This window comes from Delphinus delphis, chromosome 5 (assembly GCF_949987515.2).
Source record: "Delphinus delphis chromosome 5, mDelDel1.2, whole genome shotgun sequence".
In the NCBI taxonomy this organism is placed as follows: domain Eukaryota; kingdom Metazoa; phylum Chordata; class Mammalia; order Artiodactyla; family Delphinidae; genus Delphinus; species Delphinus delphis.
In genome coordinates, this window is record NC_082687.1 from 107445379 (window position 1) to 107457759 (window position 12381).

At 43.0% G+C, this 12381-nt stretch overlaps 1 protein-coding gene across 2 annotated transcripts in view; it reads right to left on the reverse strand.

Annotated features, from left to right (window-relative positions):
- Positions 1-12381, reverse strand: part of PAPSS1 (3'-phosphoadenosine 5'-phosphosulfate synthase 1) — a 108630-nt gene that overhangs the window by 30071 nt on the left and 66178 nt on the right. For both annotated transcript variants that reach the window (XM_060011827.1, XM_060011828.1), the window contains one exon: positions 2469-2737. In XM_060011827.1, the coding sequence (XP_059867810.1) occupies positions 2469-2737 (269 nt within the window). The remainder of the gene's footprint in view (positions 1-2468; positions 2738-12381) is intronic.

The following is a 12381-nucleotide window of genomic DNA, read 5'->3' on the forward strand; positions in this document are numbered from 1 at the left end:
AAAATGATGAGAATGGGACAGAACCTTAAAGAATATTTAGTCTCACCTCCTTGTGCATCCCTTAAATAACCCTTTTCTGTGCACTTAAACATAGCTCAGCAAAGTCTAACCTGCTATTACAGACCAGCTGGTGACAAACCAGGCCAAGAACAGGCCCAGGCTTCGACAACAGCCTGTGTTGCCTTGACCAGACCACACTCTTGTGGGTAGCAACAGGAGTCAAATCCGAGGCCGGGGAAAGGCCTGCTGCAGCCTGCTCACCTCGCTGTCAGCTTTGCCTTGCAAGGAGGGAGACTCTGAGGTTAGCCGAAATGCAAGCACTCCAAAGGCACCTTCAGGTACCTTCACCTTTGAATCTTGAGAAACACACCTGAAATCAAAATGCTTAAAAATGTTTCTAGTGTAGACAAAACAGCATGCTTGACCCTTTGTGGTGTTATCTCAAGAAAGGCCTTTCTCTCTTACAATAGCTGTTTTGTTTTGTTTTTTAATTAATTAATTTTTGGCTGCGTTGGGTCTTTGTTGCTGCGCTCAGACTTTCTCCAGTTGCGGCAAGCGGGGGCTAGTCTTCGTTGTGGGCACGGGCTTCTCATTGTGGTGGCTTCTCTTGTTGCGGAACACGGGCTCTAGGCGTGCGGGCTTCAGTAGTTTGCGGCACAGGGGCTCGTAGTTGTGGCTTGCAGGCTCTAGAGCGCAGACTCAGTAGTTGTGGCACATGGGCTTAGTTGCTCCGCGGCATGTGGGATCTTCCCAGACCAGGGCTCGAACCCGTGTCCCCTGCATTGGCAGGCGGATTCTTAACCACTGAGCCACCAGGGAAGTCCCATCTGGCTGCTTTTATTATTTATCTATCCCCTCATTGCCTCCTTCTCAAAAGCAGCTTTTAGTTTATTTAGGTAATAAAATGTCACATCTTCCCCTTTTACATAGGGAATAAAAAACACAAATAGGACAAAATATGTCCTCAATAGGGAAGATAAATTCCTTCATTTTCTTCACTGGCTCTTAATGAGATTATTGATAAACTCATTCCTGACCCTAAATTCACCTACATCATTCCCACAGTGAAAAGCACCCACCCTATAATTCTGGAAAACTTCAGTCCAAATGATTCCCTTAAAATAATGATGATGAAGACAGCACCAAAAAAGTTGAGAAACTATTGGAACAAAATTGTTACTTTATTTCCAAAATAATTCAGTTCATTGAGGTGTAAGAACTAAAGACCATGGTGGTCTCTGGGAAACTAAAAGGGCTTTTGGTGCCCAATTCTTATGAACATTTTATACCAACAACCAGGGAAGAATATGAGGAGTTTTACCTCATATGGAAGTTCTAATGCATTATTTAGGCTGGATCCAAGAGAAGAGTCAAATACATTGTAATCTTTTAGCTTGTTGTTATTGTAGTTTTCTGTATTTCTTAAAGAGTTGCACAGCCCCACAACTAAGGTCAAATAAAAATTTTTAGGCTTGCATAGCACAGGGAGATCAGCTCGGTGCTTTGTGATCACCTAGAAGGGTGGGATAGGGAGGGTGGGAGGGAGATGCAACAGGGAGGGGATATGGGGATATATGTATACGTATAGCTGATTCGCTTTGTTATACAGCAGAAACTAACACAACAATGTAAAGCAATTATACTTCAATAAAGATGTTAAAAAAAAACACAAAATTTTAGGCTTGATCCCAAAGAATAGCCAAACACACTTGTATTTCCTTTTAAACTTTTTTTTTGAAGGAAGATATCTCAGAGTATATACAACTAAATTATTTAATTCTTTCTAAAAGGGTTTGCCTCTCAGATAAATCTAAGTAAATTCATCTCCCTTCAAGGCAGGGATGAAAAAGAATGCAATAATAACATGCATTCCATTCTCTATCTTAAACACTCAACAAGAAGCTGGATAGGAATTTCCCACACACTGTTTTTTAGGTCATTTATTGATTTATTCATTTATTCAAACAAATATTTTTGGAAAGCCAACTCTACTTTGAAGCAAAAACCTAATTAACTCCTCTTCCTTACATATGGTTATAAAAAGATCTCAAAACCTCCCTTTTGACCACTAAGTAGAACTCGAAAACTCTCCTCCACCCCATAACAAGAAGCAATTTTACTTCCTAACCCTATTAGTCCTTCAATAAAGAACAGATGAAAAATGTCTTCTGAATGTTTTTTTGAAAAGATACCATGCTTTCCTTCCCACTGAAATACGAGAAGCAAAAGTCAGACCAAATCTGTCCCTGGGAAGAGTTACTCTGGACTTTGCTAAAGGGATAAGATGAGTGTTATCAGATCTGCATAACATGGTCAGACAAGAGCCTGTGTCACACCTTCCCAAGCTTGCCCATGTGAGCATGCCCTGTGTTTAGAATAGACCTACAGATGAGAGAAAAATCAAGTCAGGTCTGTTGTTGACACTTCCTGTGTGAGTAACAGTGGTTCAGCACTGCTGCCATGAATACCTCAGTTGGTCCAGCATACATCATGGGAGATGGGAAGATGGCCACCACTGTGGTTTCAGGATTCAGGACTCCTTCCTCCAGCACTGCAGCATGCTGCTTCATACGCCACATCAGAGGAACATCATCGTCCTTTGTCCAGCCACCAAGAGGGTGAAGGAGAAGGACAGGGCGCCGGTAGCCCCTCTCTAGAAGTTGCTTATGGGTATCCTGCATTAATAGAGCATGGCCATTGTGCACCGGGTTGCGTAACTGAAATGCAAAGACAGCATCTGAAAGAGAATATTCAGAGTTAATAATAGTCCTTTTCTAACAGATTCCCTTCCAAAGGATAAGCAATGCTTCTTGAAGCTCGATGCTTAGGATTAAGCAAACACGCATGCCTCAGAATCAGAAACCGGTGAAAAACATGTACCGCGCTGACCATGTACTCCAAGGCAACACGATACAGTAATTATTACTTTACAAATCTTACGAGCCTGAGCATGTGTCACATAGTAGTGATGGATTTATAACAATTACTTTCTGAATTCATGGGCAACCTGAGAATGATAATCAGATTTTCTGGCCCTAACATCTCGGTTCAACTGCTTGCAGTGGATATAAATTCTTGGTCTAAGCCTTAATTACCCATCAAGTCAATCCTGCCGTTGGATCTAAGATACTCCTTTATTGAAGGAAGACAGAAAGACAGAGATATGTAGAGTTTAAAAACTTTACTTACTACCCAAATAAGCTCATTTCTACTGATTACTCTGCTTGACTGGAACCCAATGTTGTTTTGTGATGCCAGGTCTCGAGTTTGGATTATAGTTTAGCAACAACAATATCCCTTACAAGGACCATTGCTATGACTCAAATGTTGAAAACTGCTGGATTAATTAAACTGGTTAACTATGTAACATCTGGTTACAACCCTGGCTCCGCTCCTACATGGGGCTCTTGCTCTCAGAAGACCTTTCTTAGAAGGCATGGTTCCTTGGAGTCATAGAGTAATTTCACAGAACAGAGTTAACAACGCAGTTAGAGGAGCTCTGTATTTGATGCCCTCACAATATCTGATACATCATCACGCCGTGTTGACCCAATCTTGACTCAGAGAGGAACAACTTCCTCTTCCTGCATAATTTTAAGCCGAATAATACAGCATCCCCAATCTAGTCTCAGTTCTGACCCTCTTCTATCACCGTGACAAAAGGCACAGAAAGAAAACTATGGCGCCCTACCTGACCAGGAGAGTTTTGGGGACACATCCTGTGATATTCCAAGATTTAGAGCATTTTCACTATGCTTTGAAGTTCTCAAGTTACCTTTTCTTGAGAAACAAGGCTGGTTTTCACCAAAGAAATAGCTGCTAGCTTTTATCTGCTAGTTTTAGCATGCTGCAAATACTGTCAAATGATGATTTTTTTCTAATTCCATCATTCCATCCACATTTATTAGTTGAATTTCTACTATAAGTTAGAGTTTCCACTTCTCCTCCTTATATGACATAAGGTACAAAAAAGAAGTCTTGATACAAATATGTGAGTATTTAAAATTATGCTGCTTTAAGGAAATGGGAGGAGGGGTACAGACTGGAAAGTTTTTCTATCCTTCTGAAATCACTTCAAATTTTGGATATAGTATATGGATTTCAAAAGATTTCAAAACATCCCTTTTAGCCATTAAGTAGAACTCCAGAACTCCCCTTCCCCAAGACCAAGAAGGAATTTTACTTCCTGACTCTATTATACTCCAGTCCTTCCAAAAAAGAACAGACGAAGACTGTCTCCTGCATATGAGCACTAAGGCTGTTCCATTTGGGGGCGATTACTGCCTGAACTGAACCTGCATTCTGATTCCGGCCTAAGTCTCATCAGCAAGTTTAGTGCTCTCCCCTCTCTTCCCTTCCCTTTGTACTGCCCATTCTTTGTAAACAGCCTTGAAGCACAACAGAGACACTTACTAAGCATTAATAAATCCTACTACTGGGCTAATGTGAGTTACTGCACTGATGGAGAGGTTGGGGGCGAGTGGCTCCAGGCTCGCACCACGGGGAGGAAAGAGAGTAGGAGGACTCTGGCCCAGCACAAGCCTGTAGCACCAGGACCGAGGAGATGCCTGCGTGGTAGGGGCAAACACGGCCAGGGCTGAGAAGACAGTTCATTTGCCTGGGAGCGTAAACAGAGCAAGTAAGAGCAAATAAGTAAATAGATTGAGTAGAATGGCCGCCAGGATTCTCACTGTAGGAGAGGAGGCAAAAATACCAAAAAGAAGAAAGGCTAGAAAAGACCGCGTGGTATTGGATTAGGGTTGAAAATGGCAGCGTGACCTCATGGTTTTCAGCTACATAGACAGATATATACAGGAACAGATATAAATGTGTGTGAGTGTACGTGCTTATGCACATTTCTTGGTTCTGTCTGCTGAAAGGTCCTACGAGCAATGACTACCCAGTGGCAATGAGCAAAACTAAAGCCCAAATCTTACCTTCTAAATACTATTCCCCACTTAAAGCAGGGTTCCTTAGCAAAATGGCCAATTCTAGGGCTAGGGCACGGAAAGTACATGAGCTGGAACGTCTTTTGTGTCATAAGGAAAGGAAGTGCTCAGAGAATAACGAGGACTTGTCAAAAGGATACAGCAACCAGTCTGACGCGGTCCCAAAGGCCAACCTAGGACAAGCTAAATATCAAGTAAATAATAATATTAATGGATTGTAAATCACCGAGTAAAATAGGAACCTGTAAATCCAGAAAGAATAAAATAAATGATAAAAATGAATGGAAAAGTGGAAACTCTAACTTACAGTAGAAAGTCAACTAATAAACGTAGATGGAATGATGGAATTAGAAAAATCACCATTTGGTAGCATGTGCAGCAGGCTAAAACTAGCGGATAAAAGTTTGATGACAAGGGGATATTTATGGAGTCTCAAGATCTCTCCCCCAAAACACCTGTTAGTACATACAAAATAATTTGTTAACTTTACAGCACAAAAACCTGGTAAACGTGATCTTAAATGATAAAAGTTAACTTTGAAAAAGTTAGCCTCATCTGTAATAGGACAAAATCAAAATTGTGAGCCACCAAATATGACGCCCCAAGAATTCAGCATTGTTTCCTGCAGGATTCCTGACAAAAACGTGTAACCGGAACCTAATCATGAGGTAAGAGCAGATAAACCCAAACTGAGAGACAGTCAAGAAAGTAAACGACATGACTATTCAAAAATGCTGAAGTTGTAAAAGACACGACAAAGACTCAGCGACTGTTCCGAATGAAGTAGACGAAAGAGACATGACTGACATCCCGAACCAGGAAGGAAAGGTGGCAAAGAGAAGATTTTAGTTGTCATTGTTGGTTTTGTGATAAAAGACATTATTGGGACAGTGGCGTGATGTGAGTGAAGTGCACAGATTAGACAGTATTTTATCAATGGTATTCTCCTGAGTTTGATGAGCACACTGAGGTTAGGTAGGAGACTGTCCTTATCTTCAAGAAATACATATGGAAATAACTAAGTAATGAGGCATCATGTCTGCAACTTTCAAAGAAAGTGAGAATGAGAAAGCAAAGAAATATAGTGTTAGTTATGGAAACTGGGTGAAGAATATATAGGAGTTCTTGGTACTATTCTTGTAATTTTTCTGTAAATTTAAAATTATTTCAAAATAAAAAGTTAAAAAACAAAGTAAAAAATTATGACAGGAGACATATGAACTGGTTATAACATGTAGATTTTATTTAGATTCTGATTCAAACAAACTATAAAAAAAGAAATGTAACTACTATGAAATTATCAGAAATATAAACACTGACTAGATATTTGATAGTATTAAGAAACTATTGATATTATTATTATTTAGGTGCAACAGTGATATCATGGTTGTATTTTTTAAAGTCCTTACCTTTAAGAAATACTTTCTGAAATATTTAGATGGTAATGACATAGGGTTTGAGATTTGCTTCAGAATAATATGCAGGGATGCAGTGGGGTAGGTAGGGGTACAGGTGAAACAAGAGTAGCCAAGAGTTGGTACCACTGAATTTGGGTTAGAGGTATATAGGGATTCATTCACACTATTGTATCTACTTACAGATTAAGTATCATATGTTTCAAATTTTCCCTAATAATTTTTAAAAGAGAAGATACATGTAGAAGCAGCACTGCTTTGGAACATGATATTTACGGGTTCAAATTACAGGTCTAACAATTTTTAACCATGGACTGTGGTCTTTAAGGACTTAATTTCACTTTTGACATCTTCGTAGTGGGGATGATACTAAGGTTACTGTTATGAAGATAAAATAATATAAAGTACCCAGCACGGTGAGATGTACAGTGCCAATTCATTTAAAAAAAACCAAAAAAACACCATATCTAAAAGTTCCTGGCAGGAAATTGAACCCACTGTTCTACTGGTGACTCAAGGTCTACTCTAGTACGAACCAACACTCCAGTGAGTGTTTCCAAGAGGAGGGTGCATTAGCTCTGTGCTGCAATATGCAGCCTTCGCCTTCCTTAATCAGGAACAGGTGCCTAACTGTGAATAGGACCCCTGGGTAATACATCTCAGGTGTATGATGACTACATTCCTAGACTCCAATCAGGTCAAACCTGATTTTGTAAAACTGCCGTTTAGCAAGATTATTTATATGAACAGCATGTGCAAAAGGAAACATAAATAAATTCTGTCTCAAATATACGTATTTCACAGATTCTAATAATTCATCTACCTAGGTTTCCTTTCCAAAAAGAATTAATCTAGCTCCACACTGGACATTTAACAGATAAAGTTAAGATGAATGACTTATTAGAAGTTTACATTAGCAGCATATAAAGGATTTTGCTGCCAAAATTTCTTCCAGGTAGAATTATTTCCTTATTATCAGTTCCATTCAGAAATCCAATGATCATTTGCTCTGTCTGCCCATTTTTTCTTGCCAATATTAACAGGTCTTTCCTAAACTTCCAGCCTTTTCAATCCCTTGTAACTATTTATCAATGAATTACACAAATGGCTTTAACTGCCTGTAGCTCCAGACTGCATTTTCATCCCTACCATCTGGTTTCCCCACTAGAGAACTTATGTGGATGAACAATGTAATGGAAGCACCTGATCCACTGGAAGCTTACATTCCCAAGGTATTGTCCCAACTAACATAACCCAGTATGCATCACCATTACATTTTCCTCCAACAATTTTCCATCAAGGATGGAAAAAGAATAATGGGCCACTATGGACCTGGGGCCACTGATACTTAGAGCAACTTTCAGTAATTCTTCACATTCTCATCCCCATTTTCTAAAGGACAAGCGAATTCCCCGTTGTCACACCATAACTGGTAGAAAATACTTGTCTTTTCGCTTATAACTCTTTACGGATTAGTTTAAGACTGCTTTACCTAAGATCAGGGTTTCAACCGTGTTTGAAAATGGGACATTATCTTCAAAATGACTGGAATTTAATATTAACATTTATGATTTCCATTTCTTTCTAGCCTTCTGCCGCCGTCCCTGGGAAAGGACCAGGAATTCCATAATTGTGATTTACAGAAATTACACTGTGAAGCTGCTGGTGCCGTGCACAAAAACAAACTTTTTCCTTCAAGAGCTAGAGTGAATATTTTAAGCTTTGCAGGCTATGCGGTTTCTGCTGCAACTACTCAACCCTGCCGAGCAGTGCAAAACCAGCCACAGACGATGCATAAGCGACTGTGGATATTTCCCAGTAAAACTTTATTTACAAGAACTGGCAGTGGGCCAGATTTGGCGTGCAGGCTGTGGTTTACCAACCTCTGAAAGACAAATGAAATTCGGGTGATGGAAGTAAGAGCACTGCGACCAAGACGCCTGGTGTGAGCAGAAGTGTGGAGGCAGGAAAGCAGATGCGTCTGAGGACAAAGAATCGTCCATCTTGTCAAACATGGATACGAAGCCTAGCACGTGAGATCGCGCAGAATTTTGAATGATAGGTTAGGAGGGATACTGTGTTCCAAACAGAGACTGTGAGTTAATCAGTAATGTTGCCCAGAAAATTAGGCTAGTAGACTGTGCGGGACTGAGCTGGGGGAGGGTCAGTGGGTGGAGTGGGGAGACAGCAAAATCAGAAGACTGTGGCGCGGAAACGTGCTCCCATATTTTCCATATAAAATAAACCATCCACCAACTCTTCCATTCTCCCCACTCACTCAATCTATTCCTCCCCCAGGATACAGACAGGCTCGTCTGACCAATGACAACCTACACAGTGGGAATGGGGTCACAACGGCAGAGACTGGTGCTGCCCGCTCCCTCAAACCCCTCCCCGGTGCTGAGGTCACTGAGCAGCGCTCTACGTGTTACTGACTCACAGGTCTACGTCATCTGACCGAAACTCCTCTAAGCTCCAGACCGTCTCTCCACCTGCCTCATAGCACTCCCGCCAGCCTCCTCCTGCACCTCTGGTCCTCCTCCACGACCTCTGAGCGCAGGCACCACTACCCACTGCAGAGCCTCAGACTCTGGAGGACCACTGCCATCCTCCACACGCACCGCATCGCTCTGCTCCCTAAACCTCACTAAACCCTGCTTTCTTCACTCCCCGTGCCCACATCAGCCCTTCATCCCTGCTTCATGAGGCAACTGGTCCCCCCCGCAACCCCATCTAGCCTCCATCCAGCAGCCAAAGCAGGCAGGGGGGCAGGGAAGAAAGGAGTTGGGACAGGATGAAAATTCTGTTTTAGATACGCTGTCCTGGGGGGACAGTGAAACTGGTCCTGCCCCCAGGAGCTTACAATCTAGTCAGCGGAGGAGAAGCAAACATTCACTTATCAGAGAATAAATCCATGTTAGAAGGAATATACTTCCTTCAGCTCCAAGAGGACATGATTAGATCTTTGTTTTCAGAAGCTAAGTCTGGTGACAATGTGAAGGATAAAGTGATGGAAGAAAAGAACGGGAATGGAGTCACTCCTTCAACTAATTCCTTCCTGCTCTGCCACACGGTGAGTATGAAACCCCTGGCAAACCCAAAAGGTACTTTCCTGTTTTAAAGTCCTGACCTCTCTGCTGCCTCTGACATAAAAAAAAAAAAAAAGACTATGCCACTGTCTTCATAGCCTCAAGGCCTGTTAACCGTGGCACCAACCTTTTCTATTTCATCTGCCTCTTTATGCTTTTTCTTTAGTAAAAACCATGAAACACTGAAGAAAACTTGGAGGGGAAAAACCACCCCAAATGCACTATCTTAATATAACTGTTTTTGGGGTTTTGCATAGTCTCCTAGTTTTTCTCCTTACGCACACGTTTTTACATAGATGTGATCAAATGTGCATGACATTTTATATTCTGCCTGGCCCATTTTGGTCTAGTCACCTGTTTCTGACATCCTGTAGTCCTCTCAGAGCCACAGAGTTCATTGCTGGGTCCTAGGAAATTCTTTCTTTACGTACTCATTCAGGAAACTTACCCCACTTCGCCTGGATTCAATTACCACGTGCATACAGATGGCTTCTGTTAGCTGCATCCCTAAGTCCTGAGCTTCCAACTCATCAGTTACAGAGACTTACTAACAATGTTTCAATAGACGCTGCTCATTACCACCCCACCCCTCAATTCCTTCACCTTCACTTACCACCCTCACATCTCAAGCCAAAAGCAGGTCCAGCTGCTGAAACCTGCACCTTCTCCTATACCTCATGTCTAAGTAAAGGAAGAGCCCCGGACTACAGTTTCTCTCCCTCTTCTCCGGATTCGACACCATCCAGTCCAGGAGCCAACACACCATGTTAACAAGTACGGTCTGATCCCTTTCCCTCCAGCAGACGGAAGGGGAAGAAGACAGTGAAGAAGGTTCTTCTCAGGATGCGCTGATTTCTGACAGGGGAAGAACGGCAACCGTGAGTGTTTTCTGGTGGTGGGAGGGGGCTGGGCCCTGACCCCCAGAATACGTGCAGGACACAGGCTGCCTAATCTAGCGCCACGGCCACGGAACCTTGATGTGGCACAGTACAAACACTGGGCTGGACCCCTGTGCTGCACTTTCTCAGCGAGGGGTCCGGGGACAACTGCAGCTCCCCAGCAGGGCAGCTGTGGGCAACGAATGAGCTGGTCAGCAGGGGAGCACTGCTAACTCCTTCCCCCAGATTTCTCAGACCTGTGCTTCGCTGCCCAGCCCACAGGCAGAGCCCCGGCCTGCATCCCAACCACTAGACCCAGAATTACAACATCCGCCTGCTGTCTTCCTTTCAACTTCTCTGAAAACTGGCCTGCATACAGCAGTAATTGATAAGTCTTCTCTTGCAGTCCTACGCAAGCTCTATTATCTGCCACTTTACCCCAAAGCTCTAAGTACAGGCATTTCTGATTTTCCCCAAATCAATACAGTAGCTGAACAAGAGGGTCCTGACAATCACTCCAGCGTTGCTGGGAGGCAGGCTGGGGTGCACGCACGCTATGTTTCTGTGGGAGTTTTTTGAAGAGAGCTGGAAATGAGAAAGAGTTTGATCCCCCTCCTCCCTCGGGACTGTCATTTCTTTTACTTAAACTGCTCATGAGGGGGGAAAAGAAATCAACAAGACAGGGCTAGGCTACTTGAGTAAATATGAATAGACTAGAATTTTTCACCAACAGGCACTCTCATACCCCATAATACGGCAGCAAGTTGTTTCTCTTTCTCAGGACTAGAAATGCTTTCAAATTAGAGTGAAAAATAATGTTGGAAATAAAGCTTTTTTGCCAGCTGGACACTGTACTGCCTGTTCTCCACTCCCCTTCCTGTCCAGTCCTGTCTCGTGCCTCTGTGCACGTGTGCACATGTGCATGTGTGTACATGTGCATGTGTGTGCGTGTTTGGGGGTGGGAGTGCTGTACTCCTGCCTCCATACGGGAGACACCAGTAGGCAACCAGAGGACGGAGGACAGAAGTCTCGCCCCAGTAGCATCCTGCTTCAGCGCTGGGATCCCAGCGGGGTCTACACCCCGGACAACTAGCTCCTGCCCGGCAGCCCCTTGCCACAGCTCCAGCTCCTCTTATCCCACTTCAGAAACAATGCTGCCTTCCGATGCCCTGCAGGAATGGTCATACTACCCCAAATTGCTAGTCCCCGGATGCCTCATCATTCTTTGGCGGTTCCCTCAGCCCTGACCGCCCATCTTTAAACACTCACGTTGTCAGATAATGTTCACAGCCTCATCTGAGTGGGCCTTGACCTGACTGACAAGAGGCTCCGTCACCCAATCTCAGATCACAGCATCTCCAGCCCACTGCCACATACAGGCAAGAAAGCCCAGTGCCTTCAGAGGCAAACTATCTGCTTCCACCTCAGCTTTCTCAGGCATCTGTTGTTCCCCACTTAGCCTAATATATCCATCTACCGTCTCTATCCATTCATTTAAAATACAGTCTGTGGTTCAACAACTTGACAAAGCTTTCTCAGATGTATTCAACACTGTGCTACCACATACTAGCTTGAGAGAAATGATGTCAGCGTTTCCCTTTGTAACCCAGCAGGACACCAGTACCCTGTGTGTAATAAACACTGACTGGCTCTTACTTGGCTTAAGTGAAATTCAGTCTTTCTTTCCAGGATAGTGGTCAATCATCGGTGGTTCAAAGAACTTGCCATCTGGAACCGTGTCACCTTGCAATCACTGACGTGGGTATTAAAGACCTCTCAATCCTTCCAGCTACAGAATGGTCTAGAAACAGCAAAACTGATCATATCAATGTGCACAGGATAACAACCCACACAGGGTAATCAAAGATTACCTAATATTCCCTAAGACGAGGGAAGGAGAAGGAGGGAGAGGTAAGAATAGAAACCCTAAGTAAAAGAAAAAAAAATATTCCCCGTTTTCCCTCCCTTGAACTATGATTTGTACACAAGAGTAGATGACTTGTTATTGGCTTCCAGAAAGAGTTGAATAAGAACTATAAAGGGACCTCCT